At 40.0% G+C, this 22267-nt stretch overlaps 1 protein-coding gene across 5 annotated transcripts in view; it reads left to right on the top strand.

Annotated features, from left to right (window-relative positions):
- RBM33 (RNA binding motif protein 33) overlaps nucleotides 1-22267 on the top strand; it is a 105795-nt gene that overhangs the window by 57231 nt on the left and 26297 nt on the right. For 4 of the 5 annotated variants that reach the window (XM_040592350.1, XM_040592351.1, XM_040592349.1 and 1 more), the window contains exons 11-15: nucleotides 2945-3104; nucleotides 3994-4325; nucleotides 5062-5310; nucleotides 6135-6422; nucleotides 13413-14051. In XM_040592350.1, the coding sequence (XP_040448284.1) occupies nucleotides 2945-3104; nucleotides 3994-4325; nucleotides 5062-5310; nucleotides 6135-6422; nucleotides 13413-14051 (1668 nt within the window). Of the gene's footprint in view, nucleotides 1-2944; nucleotides 3105-3993; nucleotides 4326-5061; nucleotides 5311-6134; nucleotides 6423-13412; nucleotides 14052-18166; nucleotides 18712-22267 lie in introns of those variants that run through there. The other variant, XM_040592352.1, reaches the window with a different exon arrangement.

Genomic DNA, 22267 nt, shown 5'->3' with positions numbered 1-22267 from the left:
TGATAAACTAATAACTAAATAGCTAAATATCAGTTGGTTTGCTGGGCGCCGCCCCCGAGGTGGTGTTCCCTAGGATGGCTGTAGGAGCACTGCTTGGAGAAATAGGCTTTTCTCACCGAGGCTTCCAAACGGAGGGAATGCATTTAACCTTAGTTTGAAAGTACCTCTGGCAGCTCCTAAATGCGGTGATGGTAGAGGTGTGTTTTGGGAGCGAAGGGTCAGGATGCTCAAGGTTTATGTTCAGTTGCTCTTCTGGCAGGCAGCCAGCGCTGTCCAGCTCAACAAAAGGGAAGGGCAATGCAGTTGAATAGCCTTGTTCAGCCAAAACTGAATGGATTTTGATGGGATAAATAAATGTCACTTTCTCCATCCCAAATAGCTCCCTCTTCCTCCAGCTGTGGCTGTTTGCAGACAGCCTGTGAAATTCATAGAATCACTCACTTAGGTTGGAAAGAACCTTTTAAGATCACTGAGTCCAACTATTTAATTTAGCACGGCCAAGTCCACCACTAAACCATGTCCTTAACTGCCACGTTGTCCTGGTTTTGGCTGGAATAGAATTAATTTTCTTCCTTGTAGCTGGTACAGTGCCGTGTTTCAGATTTGGTGTGAGAATAACGTTGATAGCACACTGATGGTTTAATTGTTGCTCAGTAGTGCTTATTATAAATCAAGGACTTGTAAAGTTTCCCATACCCAGTGAGCAGGGGCACAAGAAGCCAGGAGGGAGCAGAGCTAGGACACCTGACCCGAACTAGCCGAAGGGATATTCCACACCACAGTGTGTCATGCTCAGTGTATAAACTGGGGGGGAGATGGCTGGGGGCTGCTGATCACTGCTCAAGGGCAGGCTGGGCATCGGTCAGCGAGTGGTGAGCAATTGTATTGTACATCACTTGGTTTGGTTTTTGTTCCCTTGGGTTTTATTCCTCCCTCTGCGCTTCATTACAGTTGTTGTTGTTGTTATTAATTATTAAATGTTTCTTATCTCAGCCAGTGGATTTTACCTTTTCATGATTTTCCTCCCCTTCTCATGGTGGGGGGCTGGAGTGAGCAAGTGGCTGCAGTACTTAGTTGCTGGCTGGGGTTAAAGTGACACACATCTACAGGTCTTTTTAAATACCTCCTGGGATGGCAACTCCAACACTTCCCTGGGCAGCCTGTTTCAATGCTTGACAATCCGTTCAGTGAAGTTTTTCCTTATATCCAAACTATACCTCCCCTGGTGCAGCTTGAGACCATTTCCTTTTGGCCTGTCACCTGTTACTTGGTGTTAGTTTATTTGGAGGTGGCAAGAATATTTTGTGTTGGTAACTGTTCACTTGCAGAAGCATAGTAGTTCCTCCTACAAACAGTATGTATGTTATGAGGACTATCATGCTTGAGTGTAGTAGTGTATTTCCACTAAATGAATTACCCACAGACTGACTGACTAGAAGCACTGGCAATGGGATATAGACCCTTTAATCTCTAGGAATGGTAAAGTATTTAGCAGTTGATGGCTGTAAAATGACTTAAAATAAGTAATCAGAGCCTGGCTTTAAAATAAGAGGTTTTAGTATCTTGCATGTCCTTGTTTTGGTTTGCAAGAAGGCCACAGATTCGATGATGCCTGTGATCCTCAGTGCTTCTCATCTCCTTGTTTGGGCCTTGACAATCCCAGTTGTATCGTGCTGGTAGAAGGGTGTGAAGGAGCTTTGTCTTGTGCTGCTTCAGTAGTGAGTAGACTTCTGTTTCCAAGGCAAATACCCATTTTTGCTGTGTGAGAAATTCTTTTCCTAAAATGCTAGAATTTTTGCAGTACTAATAGGATAGAGTGAGACTGTGTGTACTGTTCTTGGAGAGAGCAGCTCAAAAGAGAAATGACAAGCCACTGCAACTTTGTGGTTTGGTCCTTTGCTGATGACCATACTTCAGTCTAGCAGAGCATGTTTGGCCTGAAATCTGTTTTGGAAAGCTTGTCTTCAGCAATGGCAAGTTTTAAGCTTTAAGGTGAGCATCAAATGTAGATGATACACAGAACAGATGTCATCACTGATTTCAGAATCCATATAAAGAGGAAAACTTCAGGATGCTCACAGATCACTTTCGTTACTTGATTTTTTTTTTTGATCACATAAGGAAACATAAAGAAATGCTTGTGAATATAATGAATTTATGTGAAACAGAGCTTCTGTTTATCAGAGGTTGCCAACATATTCTGTTAACTTTTGATATAAAAGAAAAATTGATAGTGTGAATTACTCAATTAAGCCTGTCTTCTGCAAAGTTCTGCTTTTGGATGAACATCCTGCTTTCTCTGATACATGCTCTCTCTGTAGGCTTTACATTAAAAAAAAAAAACCCAACAACTAACTGCAGGAAAGATAATTTTGCATTCTTTCTTAAAATGGTTTGGATGCTAAGCTGTGAATAGATAGAAGTGTTACTCTCCTGCCACTGCTTTTTGAAAGATGTTTTCTTTAATTTTCTGAATGCCATAAATTGTTCTCCCCACCCCAACGCTACCCCCTCCTTTTTTTTTTTTTTTTTAAGTAGAGCTGCTTCACTTCTGTAGCTTACATTGTACTAAATTCATGATGAATAATAGCATGGTTTAAGAAGATAAATGTCAGAAGTGTCTTCTGAAGTAGACATTCAGATTTTTTGGATTAATGGGAAGGAAGGTCAATAATTGCATGGATTTCAATAAGCTTGAGAAGAAATGGCATTCCTGTGGTGCTAGTGATTATTAAAACATTGTGAATTCATTTCAAGATACTGTACTAGGGTTTAATATATCTTCCATTGTGAAAGAATGACTCAGTAAGGGTTGCCAATTTGTGCAGATCCTAGGAGGTAATTTATAAAGCAACTGTACTTTTAAGAGGGGAAAAAATTTACAGCAGACAGTAAATAAATTCCTGAATGGTAGTCTTAATCTTATTTCTGCCTTACTAAATAGGGCCCTCCAGACTTTCAGCAGCATACACCTGGACCCGTTCCTACCAACTTCTCCCAAGCCCCAAGGCTGCCAATCCAGGACCAGTGGAGAGGGCCACCACCCCCGCCACCACCACTCCCTCCTCCGCCTCCTCAGGAAAGGGATCCTTTCTTCATAGCAGGTAAGAATTTTCATTGCTATTAACTTAAAAAAACCCCACTTCTTGTAAAGTGGCTATGCAGTGTAAGTGTGTATCATATAACGTGGAGTGTTTGGAAGAACCTGAAGGCTGGAAGACCCTGTTTGATGTAGCCAGACTGTACATGGCAAAATTTCTGGTGGTCTGGTATATTTGTACTTTTTTGATGTAATTGGATGTCTCCATCTGTAACTACCATCAATCTGGATATTTATACAGATACACAATAAAACTGAAGTGATTGTTGCAATAAAGTTATAGTTTGTTACATTTTAGATAACTAGTAACTCTCCATATGCTTTGATTTCCACTAGCAGCTCTTTAAACCACCTAGATTGTGTGTGTACTGTAGGAAATCCGTTAAGGTTAGCTAAAATGATACAGCATAGCAAACAGAATAGATACTAAATGCATATATATAGATGTGTGTATATACCCTATATATGTAATATGTACATAGATAGCGTATGTGTTGTAAACATGCTACACAAAATACGTAAAAATTTTTTTTTTAAAGTCTGGTTTTAAGTATCTGGTCAGCAAATGGTATCAATGTTTTATGAGTTCTTGAACTATAATCCCTGGAATCCTTCACTGACTTCACTAAAGTAGAACTTCTAAAAGGCATTGCTAATTCCAGGAAAGTACCAGTTGTGCTGGTCTTTCAGGCATCAATTCCTTTTATACACAAGTGGCGGAAGCCAGAGAAACATAGCCTTGAGGGTTAGCTCTTAAAATTAAAGCATCCCATGCAATTTTGCTTTCTACAAATTTCAGGTTACTTTTCCAAATCAAAGCAGAGCTTTGTGTTTTGAAAATGTGTTTGTGTCCCAGGAAGGTTGTCATTTAATCACTTACCTGATTCCCACAGATCCAAGGTTTCCAAGTCATCACTTGTTTGAGCAGCGAAGCCCCCCGCCACCACCACCTCCCCCGCTTCTTAATAGCGCGCATCCTGTCCCTACCCAAAATCCGATGCCCTTCAGCCAGCCCGGGCCAGCGTTTAACCAGCAGGGACAGCAGCCCGTGTTTCCCAGAGAGCGGCCGGTGCGGCCAAACATGCAGCCTCAAGGTCCTGTGGGGATTCTCCACTTCAACCAGCCAGGTTCAGCAAACCCGCGGCCCTTCATCCCTCCACGGCAGCAGTTCCTGCAGGCTCCAGGACAGCCCTTCCTCGCCGCGCACACGCAGCCCAGCATGCAGGTACGGGACTGCAGCAGCTGGGGGCCAGCAAAGAATGTGTGAAGTGGCCCAGGGCTGCCTCGTAGGTTTATAGGAGTGAGTTACTTGAGATTACAGCTAGGAGGCAGGCGGACCCGTAACGCTTTGTATTGCCGTGCCCGGAAAGGGATTCATTTTGTCGCCAGTTGCCAGCGCTAAGGCAGCTCTGACAGCCAGCCTGCAGCGCGGCCCGGCTGCTCCAGGTGCTTTACCCCGCAGCGCAGGGAGGGCGGCCCCGGCGGCGCGGCAGCGCCCTCTGCCGCTCGGCTACGCAGCCCGCCGGCAGGGAGGAGGCTGAATCGCTGCTTGAAGTGGGTAAATCTTCTGGAGGTGTGTGGAGTGAGGTGGAGGACCCTGCATGTTCGCTGGGCTTTGTGCAGGATCTGTTTGTGGTGTCTGTGCTTTGAACGTGGGAAAACCCTGAAGTCTGGTGATGCTGGGGAGGTAAAACAACCCAAACAGGCAAAAAAAACATTTTAAAAGTAATTAGAAAAGGGTGCAGAGTGCAGGAACACTTGCATTTGTCTTTTTCCACTTCAGCTGTTCACTTAAGAGGGTTTAAGTGTAGAATTGCCTTGCACAGCTTCTGTTATACGGATTGGTTTAGCCCAATCCATACCTGCTTATGAATGTTTTGAGGACTTGGGAGGCTGGAGCTACTTTTCAGGAGTTTATTACCTTGAAACTAAAAGCAAATAACCTTTTTCTTCATGCAAAGGGTCCCTTGCATCCTCCATTACAGCCTCAGCCACAACCTCAGCCTCAGCAGCACCATCACCAGCAGCAGCAGCAACACCATCACCAGCAGCAACAGCAGCAACACCATCATCATCTCCAAGGGCCACCGCAGCCCTTGATGCCCATGAACCAGCCACAGTTCAGGCCTCATATGCAGGCCACGCAGCAGCAGCCAAATAACAACAGGATGCAGTGTCAGCCGCGACAGGGTCCAATGAAGCCAAGGCATGTAAGTACTACATACATCAGTGCTGCCTTGCTTAGTTCTGCATCGGTAACAGGCATGTAAGCACAGGTTTCAAAACTCACTAGTGCAGTTTTTCAGTCCCATTTATTCCCTTCCTGCTCTGTCCCTTTCTTTCACCATTTCTTGCTCCTTTTCTTCCTTGATAATTTTATAACCTACATCCACAAATAGCATGTGTATCTTTCCCTTTTGGATTTTTTCCTCCAGTCTTCAGTGTTTTTCGTGATCTGGATCCAGTAAGAGATGATGCAGTTGCTCAAGAACTAGCGATAAAGATTAGACGATAGGTTGGCTTAATAAGACTTTAAAACTGCTGGTAGCCCGGGATGGTGTGGGAGCCCAGTTTTCTGACACGGCCTTTCAATTTGAAGGCCTTTCTTGTACCACTGCTAATAATAAGCATAATGCTAATAAGAATTCTGATTCAGATAGTACCACTCATGTCTTGTGTGCTTGCTGACGTGCAGCATGTTCTGTTGCTCATTGGGGTAGCACAACAGTCTGTAGCAGTGCTCAAAACAATATAACTGTAGTTCTGAATAATTGCTTTGATTAGGAAAGTAAATCACACAGTGAAGCCAATTTCTAAGAAATATCTTAAGCAAGTGAGACTCAGTTTTGCTTTTAATTTAAAAAATATGAAACCATTGTTAAAACGTTCTTATTTCTTCTCACACTGAAAATACCGTGCCTCTTTGAAAAGCTGTTTTTTTCCCAAATGTAACTAAGTAATGAAAATATGAAACAGGAAACACTTTGGTTTGTAGTGGAAGTCTGCAGGTTTTTTTTTGCTTTCTGCTTTTCAGAGTACGCCATCACAAAATATTGTCAAGCGTCCAAATCAGCAGCTACAGTCAACTGCTCCAAGAAATAGCAACTTGCGTGAGTTGCCGATAGCACCATCACATGCTCTGGAAATGAGCAACAACAGGCGAACCTCAACCCCAGCTGCTCAGGTCAAACCCATTGCCAGCACGATGTCAGCCAACAAGTCTGTAGCTGGTGTTGGAAACTCACAGGGAAGGCCTGAGATGAAAGCTAAAGCAATCACACCAGTGGGCCAAGCAAAATCAGAAGTAAAATCTGAACCAGAGGTAAGGCTTTTATTTTGAATGATGGAACAAAAACAAACCACAACAAACTCCCACCTGTTCAAAAAACTTCTAGTCTGACTTGTGAACTGTAAGCACACTTAATGTATTATTCACCCAATATTTTTAGTGCGTCTAGAGGCCTCCTTTCTGAGTTGCACTTTCTCTTTAATGTGATAGCAAAACCAGTTTCCATTGTCAAAATAAAAAGACGTCTGGAAGGGTGACAAGGCTGTGGTGACTCTGTTTTGCAGGAGGAGGAGTCATTTGTACTGTGAAAAAGCAGAGGTTGAGTAAAGGTCATCAGTGGTACAAACCTCTGGAATACTGGTTGTGTCCATTTTTATCTTACAGGATAATGATCCCTTTTGGTTTTTTCAGGTAATCACATCCTTCTAAGTCAGAAAGCCTCTTCTCTTCCATTTCCATTTCCTATGGCTCAAAAAAAACCCCCACAAAACCCCAAACAATAAGTCTATTTGGAGCGCTGTCTTCCTCATGATGTTTTCCTTTAGGCTGTTCAGTTTCCTCTATGGTCTTGAGCACTCATGCAGGAGGTTGCAGATCATAGTTCATAGAGCTTCTTGCTCTTGAAGAAGAAAATCTCTTACGAACCCTTTTGGCATGAGGGAAAATAGGAGATGCTCTTTAAGTTTTTTCCATTTTGGAGAAAATGATGCTGTTTGCTCTGCTAGTACCCTTCACAATCAAAAAATGAGATGCCAGTTTGGGGCTCCATTGGATTGGGCAATGTGAACGGATGACTGTTATCCTCCATAGATTCTCCTGGAAGCTGGAGAAGACTGTCCATGAGCACTGTTCATTTGAGAGGGTGGGTAGGATTGCACTGATGCTGCTTGCTGTTAATCCTGAACATCAGGAGGTACTAGAGGAACATGATGGCTAAATGCAGCCTGTATAATTTCTGAGTTATTCTGTCAGGTTATTCCGAGCAGAGCTGTAAATCTTTGTATTTAACCGTGAATCTTGTCTCATGGACCAGGTTTTCTTCAACAACTGTTGGAAGCTTTAATTATGATAATACTGTCTTCCCTTTAAGCTGCTCATGAGGAGCTTTTCATCTTATTCTTGAATTAGGGGGTGGTCATAACTAATTTTCACAAATGAGGCACAAAAGAAACCCATAGCTGGCAGTGGTTTGACCTCCTGTGCACTTGCTTTTCAATTGAAATACTAAAAAAAAATAAAAATCCCTTATTTCAGCTTTTAATTTTGATCTTCTTTGAAAAAATGACTTAAGTAATCCCCTTCCCTTCAATTCAGTCTCTTGGAATAATCTAAGTCACAGAAAATGCAATGCCTTTTAGAGAATCCTGTCTTTCAGGTCGTTAGTAAGGTAAGTTTTGAAGCAACTCAGCTACAGGCTTCTTCATCCAAAACATCTTAAAATTCTTCCATAGTGTAGTCATATGAAAATTAAGGCATTAGTTCCAGAATATCTCTGGAAGTGTTAAGAAAGAAGAATAAGTAGTTTTTTTCCACTCCTCTTAATCAAATGATTTTTTTTTAAAAAACAAACAAACACCCCCCCGGCGCGCCCCCCCCCCCCCCCCAAAAGAAACCAACTCAACCTCCCCCCCAACCCCCCACAATCATCTTATTCTCTCAAGAATAACATTTTAAGTTATTAGACTTACCCTAACAAGCCTGTAATTAGAAGACTTAACTAATCTTACGTGTGTGAATCCTTGGTGTTTTACAAATACAGCTTTCTCTATTTCTTTGTCAAAGCTGTCTTTGAAAACAGTTTGATAACTGTTTTATGTAAGTTTTTGCAAAACAGGATAAACAAAAAATGGTGTCTCATACTGTTTCCTGTTATTAACTAATAGTAAAGCCTTTGTAGAGACACTTGGCAATTACTACAAAAGTGTATAAAGGTGTGTGTGACAGAACCTTTCTCCTTCCAAAGCAGACTTGAAGTAGAGCCTTGTGCTGCAAACAGTATTGTAGCAGTTGTCCCTTTTCTGCTGTGCCACTGCAGTAGTCTTGTTCACTGGCACCATTTATTGTCACCTCTACAAAGAGTATTGCTGCACTAGCAATATTCATGCCCAAGCATTTAATCATTGTTGTGATGCAGATTACATTTCTCACCTTAGCCAGATTGTAATGCTTTGTAATGTTATTTTTGTGTGTTTTTCTTGTAATTGGCTAACTTCATCCTGTTCTTTTGCTTTCTGTGAAGATGAGAAAGAGTTAAGTTCTGTCATCTTTTCTAGCTGTATTGCTCATAACTGAATTGGGCAGGTTATTTTGCAAGTGTCTTCAACTGGAAAATTACGGAGACTTTCCTTTGCATCCTTCTTACTGAAGAGTCAGCAGCCATATTTATAAATGCCCTATCATTCAGGAAGCCCCTCAAAAAATGGCAATATTGGCTATTAAAGGCTTTGCTCACCTTCAAAATAGATATTTGATAGGTTTGCAACCTGAGTGACTAGAAGATTAAAAACTAGTTCTACTTGACTAATGGTATGCTTGTGTTCCCATTCCTGTGAGGCTGCAAAATACTGACTTTAAATGTTGTTGTTTGTTTGGGATAGCTGTTACTCTCCAAGTTTTGAACTTGGGTATCCTCAATCTGAAAAATCATTTTGTCAATACGATTGGAACGTTTGGGTGATGAATGTGGGTGTAATTCTGCTTGTTAGGTCAGTTTAGGATAAGAGGAATTAAGGTAATATTAAGCATTTTTGAGTTTAAAGAAGGAGGAGAATGTAGAAAGGTGATGTAAATCTCTTCAGAAGAAGTATGTGTTGGAGGTCAGAACAGGAGAAAAAATAGTAGAGCACTGCATAGTCATAGGTGTACTGATATTACTACCTATATTGCAGTTAATGTCCCTGATACACTGAAAGAAAACCTTCACATTCCATTCTCCCAAATCCAGTAAATACTGAAGTTGGGTTGTTGGATTTTGTTGCAGTCCTTTTTTAACATGGGTCTCAATATGGAAAATAGTTGCTGTATAAAATTATTAGACCAAATTACCTGAAAAATTGTATGTATCTAAATCTGAGCTTTCTCCAGATTAAATAGGCTTGATTTCCAGATTTTTATAATGATTCCTCCTGCCTTGTGCTTAGAAGATTGTTTTTATCACAGTCTTTTTCTGGTTGGAAGATCACAAGAGGGCAGTGTGCTTCTCAGAGTAACTTGTAACCTTGTTTGTAATTCTCTTCCTATTCAAGATGCACAGCACCCGTATATTGTACGGTAACTCACACTTTCCCAGGGTTCAGGAACTGATGTTCCCAGCAGTGTGAAATGTGTGATGTGTATGTAACTGCCTTCATTTAAGATATTTTGTGGTTTTCAATGCAAGCAGCCAAATGATGGAGTTTGGATCTGGCCTTACCTTTTGTGAAGACTCATCATCAATTTTTGGACAAACTATTCTAGCCTGTCTTTTTCTAATGTTACAACTGAAAAAAAAAATATCTGTACAGCAGATTTATCTTTGTGTTTATGTCACAGATCAAACCATTTTTACTGGTCTGTCCTTGCACCCGTTCTAGTGAGGGACATGAGTGAGCCTGGTTGCATGATTCTTTTTTTGTTCTTTGTTAGCAAACCAGAACACTTACAGTATCTGGTTCTTAGGACTCTGCATTTAGTTCTGTTAACTAGTAATAAAGCCTGCACATGCGAAAATGTGTGGGTTGTTTGTGGTGGTTTGGGTTTTTTTAATTCACTGTACGAAAAGCAAGCTACTGATACTAGGACTTAAATTTCAGTAGAAAGTTTAATCCCATTTTAGAGCATGTCTTTGCAGTCTTAGCAGTGCCGTTCTAAGTTCTGGGGAGTGATGTCGAACTGCTGCTTCTCTGACTGTTGCTCTTCAGCTAGACTCAGAAAAGCAGCCTGTAACATTTTCTTTTGGTACTTCACAGCAAAGCTGCTTTGGACCTTAAGGCTAAAGAGGAACCTGTAGCTAAGAAGGCTTAGTCTTCCTTTCAAAACGTAGTGAAATACCTTGTGTTCAAGAACTGTTCAAAGATGGATGAGAATCTTCACTTTAAAAAAAAAAGAAAAAAACCCAAACCAGAACAAACCCAAAATTTCCAAAACCCAACAAAAAAGACCCCACCTCTACAAAACCATAGGAACTGGTTTACGTCTCTGGCCTGTTGTACTCTAGCATCCTGTGAAAGGAAGAGCCTTATACAATATACCATGTCTTCATGTTACAGAATTTTCTACAGAAAAAAGTGTGAAGCAATAGTTTATCTAAGAAAAAGGCTGCTCTTTAGTTTTTCTGCTTTTTCACCTACAGATAATACTGCTTTTGGCAGCAAACTTCCAAACACAAGCTGTAAACTTTATGACAACTTCGAAGGATGTCTGCTTTCTCCCAGTTGCTTTTTTGGGCAAAATGCGTGCTTTTTTTTTTTTTTTTAGCAGTTGTTGGAGAAACCTGTACTGGGCTGATTAAACTAATGGGATGGAAATCATTAGCAGTAGGCATTGTGTGCTGTCTCCATCTTGACCTGATGTATGGTCTTGTCTGTTGTGCATGATGAAGCTCCTTATTACATAGTATGGATCATTTTTATATACTGTAGGTCATATATATATATATTTTATAGACACCCCCTCACACACACTCTACAGTATGGTGTACATATCAAGTGCTCTTAAAGCTGAGCAGCAGAGAATGTAACTGCCCCTGTTTTCATCCTAGTAAGGAGTTTGCTGCCATTCTGTATCTGTACTGTTGGGTCATTGCACAACTAATTTCAGTTAAACCTGACTCCTAATGCAAATATTTTGTTAATCATCACAGGGCCTTTATATTGTTTGGTCTTCCTGTAGCTGCAGAGGTGTTTTATGGAGAACATAGTAGTAGTAGCAACTTGTTTATGAAGGTGAAGGATTTAGGTCTACCTATAGCCCATTAACAGACTGAGCTGCAGTTGTCATAATCTCAGAGCTGTTGGCCTTTTATTTCAAAGCTTACCCTTTAAGAAAAGGGATTGACTTTATAGGATCACTGCTGATTTCTGAAGTATTGACTTGATCATTGCATCGGGATCTGCATAACAGCACATCCTTCTCCTGTCTGGATTTATCTTTGTTTTCTCATCCTATGAAAATTATATTGAAGGGTCTTATCCTTTTACTGTGTTTCATAAGGGTTGCATTCTTCTTTTTTTTTTTTGTTTTTACTACAATCCAGCATCTCCAGTTTTCAATATAATGTGAAATATTTGAATTTCCTCCTGTGGAAGTACGTTGATGTTACCATCTATTGAGAAAGACCTGTAATCTTAATTGTTGCAGTGATTAGTCATCAGTTACCACCATTTTAGTCTGAAAAGTATAGAGGAAGATCAGAACCTTTTGGTATATGAAGCTTTTTCATAAAAAGGACAGTGTTGGACCTTATCCCTGAACTGTAGCCCATCAAAATAAATGAATACAATTTTTAAAAATCCAGTTTTGTTGAAGTCTTATTTTAGCCATCATTTAGGCTGGGCTTCTACTGTGAGACACGCAAGTTTTTTTTAGTAACTGTGGGAATAGCCCTATCAGTACATGCTCACAGAAGAAACAGTTGAATCAGAAGGAAACAAGCTTTCAGAATTTGTGCATCTGAATTCTATGAGTACAGATACGAATCTACTGGGCTTTTATCTGTGAACCAACTTTATGGTTGTATCTGTTCTATGCTTTTTTTTTTTTTGCCTTGGGTTGGGGAGGATTCTGAGGTGTAGCAGGAATAGAAATACTTGAATTTAAAAAAAAAAAAAGCAACCATAAAACCAACAACAAAAATGTTGCACATCTGGTTTGTGTATGTGCAAAAAATGGCATTTGTGTTTGCAAGAGTTTGCTCCCAGCTGCTGCAAGGTAAGTAACTGTGCATCATGTATTCCCAGTTTTTGAGAACTATTTTACCATTCTTTATGATGTAATTTACCAACATGCAAAGTATTGTTACTTTGACAGCCTGCTTTTGTTAGGGGTGATTAATATATTTTGAGTAGAATGTTGTGCTCGTTACCATTTGTAAACAGTCTCTACAGGTCGCTAACTTAATATTTGAAATGGTTGAAAAGAGAAAAATAATATAGTGAAAAGTTATGCTTTGTAATTTCAGAAAACACATCTGAATGTATTGCAAGAACAATTTGATTTCTTCTCCAGGATGATGAGAATCTGCATTTCCGTGACTCTTGTCTATTTTTACACAGCTTTTCATAAGAACCCATTCTGCCAAAGTTGAAGAATCTTTAGAAAGGTTATTTGATGGTGTGTAATACTTTCAGAAGGGCCCAGGGCTGGAATATTAAAGGCATTCTCTATATACCATTAATATTCCAACACTGCATTTGACAACATTTTGATTCTGAAGAGAGTGCATGAGTTCAAGGTCAGAGAGATTGACTTGTGCTGTTCATTATAACCAATTATTGTGTGACAAATGAGTTTGAGATCAGGCTGAAAATTCTGTGAGAAAAATCAATAGTTCTAATCAGGGCCTTTCAGGTCATTTACCACCCTACCTTTTGTTACTTTGTCAGAAAAGAGCAAGATAAAACCTGTGTGACAGTGGGTTGCCTCCATATTGTTACCTTCCATTTGAAACATATTTTGATATCTTGAATTATATTAATAGTTTAATTGGTTTTAGAAACTTCTAAATGAGTTCCAATTTGTAAAATTACTTTTTTATTTTTTAGTATTCCGATCAGATTTCACAACTGGTATTAAAGCTTTTCTGTCTAGGAAGTAGTATATCTAAGTCCTAAACCAGATAGGAGCTGTTTGTCTGTAATGAATAGCAAATAAACCTTACCAGCAGATCTGCTCCACTAATAGCCTTAGTTTGGTATCAGGGATAATTTAAAAAGCTCTTCAGAGAGTTATAGCTTCACAACATCTGAAACAACAATTTAGTGTTGTTTTGACCAAGCTGGGTTGTTGTTGAGAATTCTATAAATTCATTTGTGTTTTCCTTTGTAGTATCCAGATGAAGATGAAGAAACTAGATTGTATCGTTTGAAGATAGAAGAGCAGAAGCGCCTAAGAGAAGAAATTCTGAAACAAAAGGAGCTGAGACGGCAGCAGCAGGCTGGTGCTAGAAAGAGAGAACTGCTCGAAAGACTTGCGCAGCAGCAGCAGCAGCAACCTTCTACGCAACAGTCCTACATGCAGCAGGAGGATGACTCCTCTGACTTTCCTGCCAATGGCAGCCCTTACATACCCCACTCCGGCTTACAAACCAGGCAAAATGTGAAAAACAGACTCCTTGTTAAAAAGCAAGATACAGTAGTTCCAAATTTCCAACCCAAACCCACAGATTTCCCACAGGTTGGGGCAAACGTGCAGTATCAAGGACAGCAGATGAAGCCAGTGAAGCAGCTGAGGCAGACTAGAACAGTCCCTCCGAGTCAGCCTCAGGCTCCGCAGAAAGTATTGCAGACAAAACCTGCTGCAGCATCGCTGCCCATGACACAGACCGCTCGAGTGGCTTCGGTACAAGCAAGGCCCCAGGAACTGAAACCTGGCGTGAAAAGGACTGTCATGCAGCGGACAAACAGTGGTAGTGGAGATGGGCCCCATGTCGGCAGCAAAGTCAGGGTGATTAAGTTGTCAGGAGGGGTAAGTTTCCAAGGCTCATCTCATGTGTGTGTGTTGTCATGGTTTGGTTTTGTGTGTTTCATTCTGTGTAATCCCAAAATAAAAAATGGGCTGGAGCTGATGAGGGAAGCAGCAGGTTTAGCAGACCTAATAGTCCATATTTTATATTTTCAGACCTGTAAGTTATTAGCAGTTATTCAGGAGTTAATATTTCCTGTGATGCTTTACTGCCAGGCAGCTATCACTGAAACCACTTTGAAATAATACTCCTTTCTTTGAAGTCATAACTCACGTCTGAAAGACTCAACTGAGCTCCCTTTGCTTAAGGTTGGTAGCTCTGATAACTGGTCAGAGAAGAGGATTTGGCTGGCTGTTTTCAAGGTTCGGTTAAGAGTTACGTTTTGCTTATTTGGTAGTTTAAGCCACCTGATCCAGTTTTTCCAGTGCTGGTGTTGGTGTGGTTTCCTTACTCAAGGGAAGATTGTTTTTATTTTCTTGGGAAGTGTGTTGTGGAACTGATTTAAACAGTATATTGGAGAGGGATGTTTTCTGTTAGAGGCTGGGTTTAAAATGTTACCATGTCACTTCTGCATCTAAATGAGATTTCCTTATCTTTTGATAAGGGGTCTATTATTTGCAGCGTGTCCCCTGAGCACTGATGTTGTAGAGGACTCACAATGCTGGTCTTGATGGCAGTGTGCATATTTAAGATCTGGGGCTTTGGTTAGAAAGTATCTCAAGCAAATTTCTTCTGTCTTAATGAAAAGACAAGTTAATTTGTTAGGGCTCTAAAGAAACCAAGATGAGGGGGCATAGTAAGGTTGTGTTACCAGTGTAAAGTCTGTCCTCGGGTTTGTGCAGAGGAGGAAAGAAGGATGTGATGTGGTTTAAAGATGTGCTACATTGGAGGTACGTTTTTTTGGAAGAATGCTTCTCAAATTATTTGGAGCATTAATTAGGGAAACTTGCAGAACTTCTGTAATCTGTAACGAAGTGAACAGGGACTGAACAAGGCCTTGGAGGCTAGGTTTTACTCCATAGAAACGGGGGGGGAAGTTGAAATGCTAAAATCTTAACTACTTTTTATAAATGTTTTTCTGCAGCTCATAAAACTTAAATACACTGAAAATTGTGAACTGCATAATGACTGTGTGGTCTTTCAAAATAGTAACGTAAAGGGCTGCTTTGACTACATAGGGCTGACAACAACCTGACCTGGAGGATTGCTAATTCCTCAGACATGGTAACTTAAATACAGAAGAAAATACAGGAAGCTGAAAGAAATGGGTTCTGTTGGGATGAAAATATTTGTATATAAGTATGTCTGCAGGAATCCCAGTGGCCTGCAAGAGGTATGACAGGTTTGTTATTCATGAATAATTGAATAAAGCAGTCATGCACAACTTCTTTTATTATGTGGTGAAACAAAACAATGCAAGTCACCACTGTGTACAGCTCTTCATAACAAATAGCTATCAGTGCCCACAGTAGCATTCACAATGAAATAGTTTTTATCGTAATGCTCTATTTCAGAAAACCATAAATGATTTGTTTCAGATAAGTCTCATGGTAAGCAAGAGCAATTAGCTTCATTAAATGCATGTGTAACCCCTCTTCCATTGTACGCAGAAGCAGATTTGCTGTGTCCTTAACTTTCAGATACTGAGGTTTTAGCAAGGTAAAGCAGGTTCTTTACATGTAGTCTTTGTTACTATTTTTTCATATTGCCATAGACGTTGTAAGTTTTCCTTCCAGCTATAGAAGAAAAAAAGTGAGCATTGCAATTAGCTGTTTAACACTAGTCAAGATAGTTGATTAATTTTTGATCAGCCAGTGACAAAGCTGGATCTATGACTGTTTCTTTGACCACACAAAAAAAAAAATTGAGTGAAAGGGGGGCCAATCTTGTCTGTTTTGACAGGATTTTAAAGAATTAAAAGCTGCTTGGACTCTGAATACTATAAAGATCACAGATCACATCTAGTTTCCACTTCTGGTATTTAGTCCTGCCACATGCTTCAGTTATTTTTGCAACTTTTGCCTCAATACTAAATGTAAGACAACCAAGTCTCATTTTTCCTAGCCATTTTCCTTAATAGTGCTTCCTCTAATTCCCTGCCTTTTTCCAAAGGGATGGCTGGTATCTCTTATCTGTATGCACTGACTTGATCCTGCAGTTAAGCAGCCCTGCCATTTCTCTCAGTCTAATCACTTGCACCCTTTTTCCTTCCTAGAGCTTTTTTTGTGCAGAGATGTTTTGAATACCCATGTATGAGTGAGGTGGCTTGTGATTAGACAGAATGCAGGTTCCTTTGCTGAAGCCGTCTTGTTTCATGTTGGTAAAGGCTTGGGAAGTCCCTTGTCTCTCAGCCTGCCAGCTGTGGTACAGCGTGGTAGTAGAGCTGTTGGTTGAGGCAGTTGATGAAGCTAGAACCTGTCCTGACTCTGTCTAGACCACATTGACCAAAACCAGGAGTTGGTAGCAAGGACTGTTAGATATTTAGTAGGACCATCCGTAGAACCAGGATTAGATGGTGGTGTGTTGCTAGTGATGTTTTTTGTTTTAACACTTAAGATGTGCTTTGTGTATTGGTGAGATTGAAGAAATACTGTTAGAAGAGAATGGCGGCTTCTCCTGAGAGCAGTAGCTTTCCCAGGCTAAGCTGCTGACTATTTATTTGTGTTGCTGTGCACCGCCGTACTACTGAGAATCTCTGACCTCTGGGTAGAAGTAGTATCCATTGTTACTTAAGGAGATAAAATGGCCTTTCATCAGTTTCCACAAAACTCTCTTTTGCGAGGATTTTGCTTTTGAAGTGTTTTTATGGAATTGTAAGAATTACGAATTAAATTCCAGTAAATATTTTGTCTAGTTTGCCTAATGCATAAGATGCCTTAATTTATGGCTTCTGATACTTAAAGAGGAGGGAAGTAGAAAGTGATTCAGCAATTCCTGTGTGTCGGACTAAGTCTGTCTATGACACATTAGGTACTGTCATTAATTATTTTATCTGTTGAGGCTTTTTTTAAACAAACCCCACCCCATGTCTGGCGCCCCCATCCCCCCCCCCCCCCATCCCTTTCTAATACTCCTGTAATTTATGCAGGAATGGCAGTAACAATGAATAGTTTTTCATTTTAATTACTCCTTTAAATATTATGTTCCTGCAAAACGGGGCAGTGTTTAACAGATGAACTTCAATTTTTGTTTTTATGTTGGTTTTAGTTGTTGGTTGTTTTTTTCATGGAGACCCAAATATCTTTTGATGGATCCAATGTGTTTTATGGTTTGTGACATGTCTTCAGAGTTGTCCTTTCCAGATAATTTGCCAAGTATTCATATTAGTATATTTTACTAAGAAAACATCAGAGATTTGCCTGACTTGGTGAGGAGCCTGAAGTCAATCCTGAAGATACTTGCAAGAATAAACTCGATGAGATTGTAAAATATAGGGAAGAAGCACCCTAATATATCCCTTAAAAATATGATCATAAAATTATAGAAAATAGGAGTGAAAGGACTGTAGAAATAATTTATTCTGTCCTGAAGGGTGGATGAACTCATAGAATTCCTGACAGATTTGTCTAGCCTTCTTCTGAGATCCCATTATTGGAGATTTCTTTGGCCATCTGTTTTAGTGTCTAACATGTACGTTTAGGAGAATTTTCCTAGTGACTAAACCACATTTTCTTGCTGCAATTTTTAATCTATGACTATTTGTATTATACTTTGAGAGGTGGAAAAATTTATATCGCACTTTGTGGCTGTCTTGCTTTTTTAAAGGTCTCTTAACTGTTTGAGTGCTAATGTCCTTCACTCCCTCCTAATGGGGCATGTTTTGTAACACCTTCTAACACCTGTTTGTGGTGGTCGTCTTTGGACTCTCTGTGATCAGTCTGTCCATAAATAGTTCTAGTAGCAAGTGCAATTGAATTTCTTAAGTCAACATACTAGAAGTGGTTTTAGTCCTGGAAGAACAGGTTTGTACCAGCTACAACCTTACATATCTTTAAGATCGTATGAAATATGTGCTGAACGTGTTTTACATTTAGTTGGGGGTTCTGTGGGAATTGGTAGTATCTTAAAATTTCTGTATCATTCAGTCATCTTATATTGTTGGGTGATTTCTCTCTAGCCAGAAAACAGCCTGCCATGCTCAAAGAGATGTGTGTCTGTCCCAACAGCCTGAAAATGCTCGTTCTTATGCTGCACCAAGAACACACCAATCTTTGTCTCTGTGGAAAGCTGCACAAGGAGCTCTTTTCATAAATACATTATATATATGTATACAAATACATAAAAATCTCAGTGTTCCCTGTTGCATTAGAAGCAGTATCTTATTAGCAATCATGATTCCTGAAACTGAAATGTTTCATCTGAAAAGCTTGAAGAAAGACCTGGCAAGTTCCTCTGTTTGAAAAACCTGTCACAGAGAATGTCCTTGCATTGTAAAAAGAGAATTGGAATGGAAGATAGACGATTTTATTCGTATTTAGAGTAACCGAGAAGTGTAAGAGATTAATATGGAGTTCTAAATATGGAAAGATACTGATTGAGATGATTCTTGTTTGATAATGTAAGGTTGATAACCTTATCAACCAACTTCGCTTAATGTTTGTACTTGTTTCTACTTGCATGTGTATGTTCAAGTTTAATTAAAAATATTTGACTTGAAAGATCTATAGCGCCTTTCATCTAACTATGTCAGCAGTTACAAACACTAAGATTTTTGGCATTTGCCTGACAAGTTCTTGAGGGAGCCCTTTACCCAGCTCTGCAATGCTACCAGCTGTGAGAAACAACGCAGGAGCTCTTGCCATGTACAGTTCTATTACTTTTTAAGAAGCAGGAGAATGGCATTGTGGCTTGTTTGTATCCCACTATTTGAAGGAGGCATGGTTAATATCCATATTCCATCAGCAGTGGACTGAAGATGCTGCAGAAACCATGGTATCCGAATACCCCCAGGTAGCATGTTTGTCATTTAGTATCAAAATGGGTAAGACCTTCGAATGTAAAAGCAGTACTAATGTAAATGCTGTTGAAAAAGGACTCTGCCTGCCACAACCTGCAAGATTTCACTCTGGAAATATTTCACAAATGGATATTAATTTCATAGTTCCACCTAAAAAAAACCCCAACAACCAAAAAAACAAGTCAGGGAGCCCTGTGGTATTCTCGGTATGAAAAAGGCATGGTATTTTCCTGAAACATTTGAGAATGAGCAATAAACCCCATCCTTCCAGACCTTCAGTGAGGATGGTCCCTATAGAGATGAATATTTCATGGCTTGGGGGTGCTGAGGCAGGCTGTGCTGTACTGTTTGGGGCATATATGGTTACTGGGAAAATCAAATACAAGGGCATGTGTGGAACCACTTAGCAATTACAGGGACTTGAGGTGATGACCAGACCAGGTGCAGATAGTACTTTTTGTGGGTTTGTAATAAAATCCTTGAAAGGGGGAAGAGATATCTACGTAAATTGAATTAAACTTTGCCACAGATAACTTGGAACTAAATTGCAATAAAGTATTTCCCATTGTAAACTGCAGAACAGGTTTCTCCTTTTCCTCAGGAGACTTTTAAATTGTGCGTTGAAGAGTGCTGCTTCCTCCTGAACACCCTGAAAGCAAGGCTTTTGATATTGCTTGTCGCTCTTGTTAAGTCTCAAAGGAGAGTTTTTCTGCCATTGTAAGTGTTACAGTGCAAAATTCATATTGCTATGATGTTGGTGTTATGGAGTATCTAGTAGCCCAGTTTCCTGATAGGAAATAACTAAAGGCAACTGCGACACCACTGAAGTGCATTACAGAGAGGAGGTTTACAAATTAGTGAAAACTAATTGAATGCAATCTCTCTTAACTTGGGGGGTGGGGGGGTGGGGGGGAGCATGCCTATTTGTCCAATTTGAATTTAATATTTCGAGAAGTCATCGATGTCTTTGTTAAATGGTATTTCAGGCTTGACCATTTGGAGTAGACCTGTAGTACAGAGGTGTGGCTGGGAGCATCCTGACAATCTAAGTGGTTGGGAAGAGGGGTAATGTGGGTTGTCAGTGTCAAGGCTGTACAAAGAGTTTAGGACAATGTACCAGAGGGATCTGACATGCCATTAGTTTTAAGCTTCAAGGAACATGAAAAACTAGACATGATGCAAGAAGGGAAGCTCCAGTTATACCGGTTTCTGATACCCAGCACTGGCTTTCTGTGCCATAGGTGGTGTCCAGCTGGGAAGTGCTCCTTCAGGAGCTGTGGGCTGTCAGAAATTGGGAATTGCTGATATTTTCCAACAGGAGCTTTTTCCTCTTGGTGATTTTTCTGCATGTCTAGTCTTCAGTAAAATTCCCTGTACAAAAATTATCTCAGACTGGCAACTGAAAAGGGAACCGGGAACCTTTGCTCACAAACATGTTTATTGACATGTACATTTTTTTTGCATTTTTTGATGTATTTTGCAGACAGCAATGTAAAAATGAAGGCACTTCTGAGAGTATTATGCATATCCAGTCCAGAACCTTGATTTTGCTGTAGCTTTGACACATAATTTATACTTTTTTCATAATGAACTGGTGGGGTGGTTGTACTGGAAAAACCCAGTCATCATTCAACATCTGATCAGCTGTGTTTCTGTCACTTCTGATGAAACTTCAGTGTAGCGTGGGTATGGCTGGGATCCTCTAATGTCTCTTTGGCCAGTCCTTCTCCATGCCTTAGCTCTCCTCTCAGGCAGAGGAGGAGATACTTCAGGTAAGACTTCTGTTAGTACATGAGATTAAATGGAATTAGCTGCTTTTTCTCAAGGCATTTTCTTCTTGCTGTTCTGACTTTTCATACATCATTAGGCAGAGAAGATAGTCATCACAACAACGCTTGGTTGAAGCTGTTTAGCAGTGTCTTTATCACAGGAAGGGAACTGTTTCTGCGTTGTATTTATTTATTGCTTAGTTTGGGTGCCCTTGGTTGGCCCATGCAAAAGTTTTAGGCTGGGAAAAACAACCCATAATTCATTGGCCAGCACCAGAAGTGTCTTTTTTCTGGATGAATGGGGAATGCTTTGGTGGTTCTACCACTTGTGTAGTCTGATGCAGCTTATTTCTGTGTGTACCTGCAGTCAAAACTAGACCATTAGTACATCTTAAACCAGTTGTTAATCATGAGTTGTCTGTTACTAGAGTTGTGTATTCTAGCTTGGCTGGAGAGCAGAGGCTTTTAAGTACTGCTATTCTTGAACTTTAAAAAAAGACTTTTAAAGGTTTTAGAAGGCCTTTAAAGAAAGGTCTCTGGGTGTTTGTGTTTCTCATTGGCATTTGACAGATTGAAAACAGATCTTTAACTGTTCAGAAACAGTGCTTGGTCGTGTCACTTGGTTGTGGGATATTTGGCAAGTGATGCGGCTTCCTATTCCCAGGTCCCCCATCTGTCAACTGACCATATCAAAGTGGTAAAGCATTTGGAGCACCAGTCAAAGGGAAACAGCTAATTATTAGGGGTTTGCCTTTAATACACGTTGCTGATAATTGTAGCGAGAAAATACTTGTGTGTATTATATGATAATCTTTTTCGCTCTGTGGTTTTTGCTTTACTGTTTTGGTTTTTTTCTTTGTTACGTGGGGATCACAGCTGTCTGTAGATGTCTGTCTTCAGGCACAGTATCGGTTAAAATACAAGTGTACATACAAAAACCTGTGCAACTGATGAGTAGTAATTTCTGTTGTCCTTGAAGTGAAGATGAATTTAATAACCTAAAGGATGGTTTGGTTTTTTTTTTCCCCCCCTCTTAACTACTGTAATACTGTAGGAGTACTCATTTCTAGAAATATTGATGAGGAGTTTCTCCTTTCTTAAGGGAAATCAATTACAAGACACTTTTGGATTGGGATTTCCCAGCAAGATTTAAGCTTTCATCCTGCTGTAGAGAGTTTGAGTTACAGTGCATCTAGGAAAAGACGAAAACATTTTGCTTCTCTGTTATTTTTTACACAAATGAACCAGAGGTTTATTTCCTTTAAGTGCTTTATCCAGCATGCACATCCCTTACTATTGGGTGATTTTGAATTAGCTTTATAAAGATTACATGGATAGACACAGCATTGTCGTAGTTAATAGAAACCTGTGCAGTGAGGTCTATGGGCTGCAAGATCACTAACAGTGCCAATGACAGTGAAGTATGGCCTTATCGAAAGGAGAATTCATAAGAGGCTGCCCTGGGACACTGCACCACTGTCCTTCTGTGTAT

This window comes from Falco naumanni, chromosome 4 (assembly GCF_017639655.2).
Source record: "Falco naumanni isolate bFalNau1 chromosome 4, bFalNau1.pat, whole genome shotgun sequence".
NCBI lineage: Eukaryota > Metazoa > Chordata > Aves > Falconiformes > Falconidae > Falco > Falco naumanni.
This window is presented reverse-complemented; position numbering and strand designations above follow the sequence as displayed.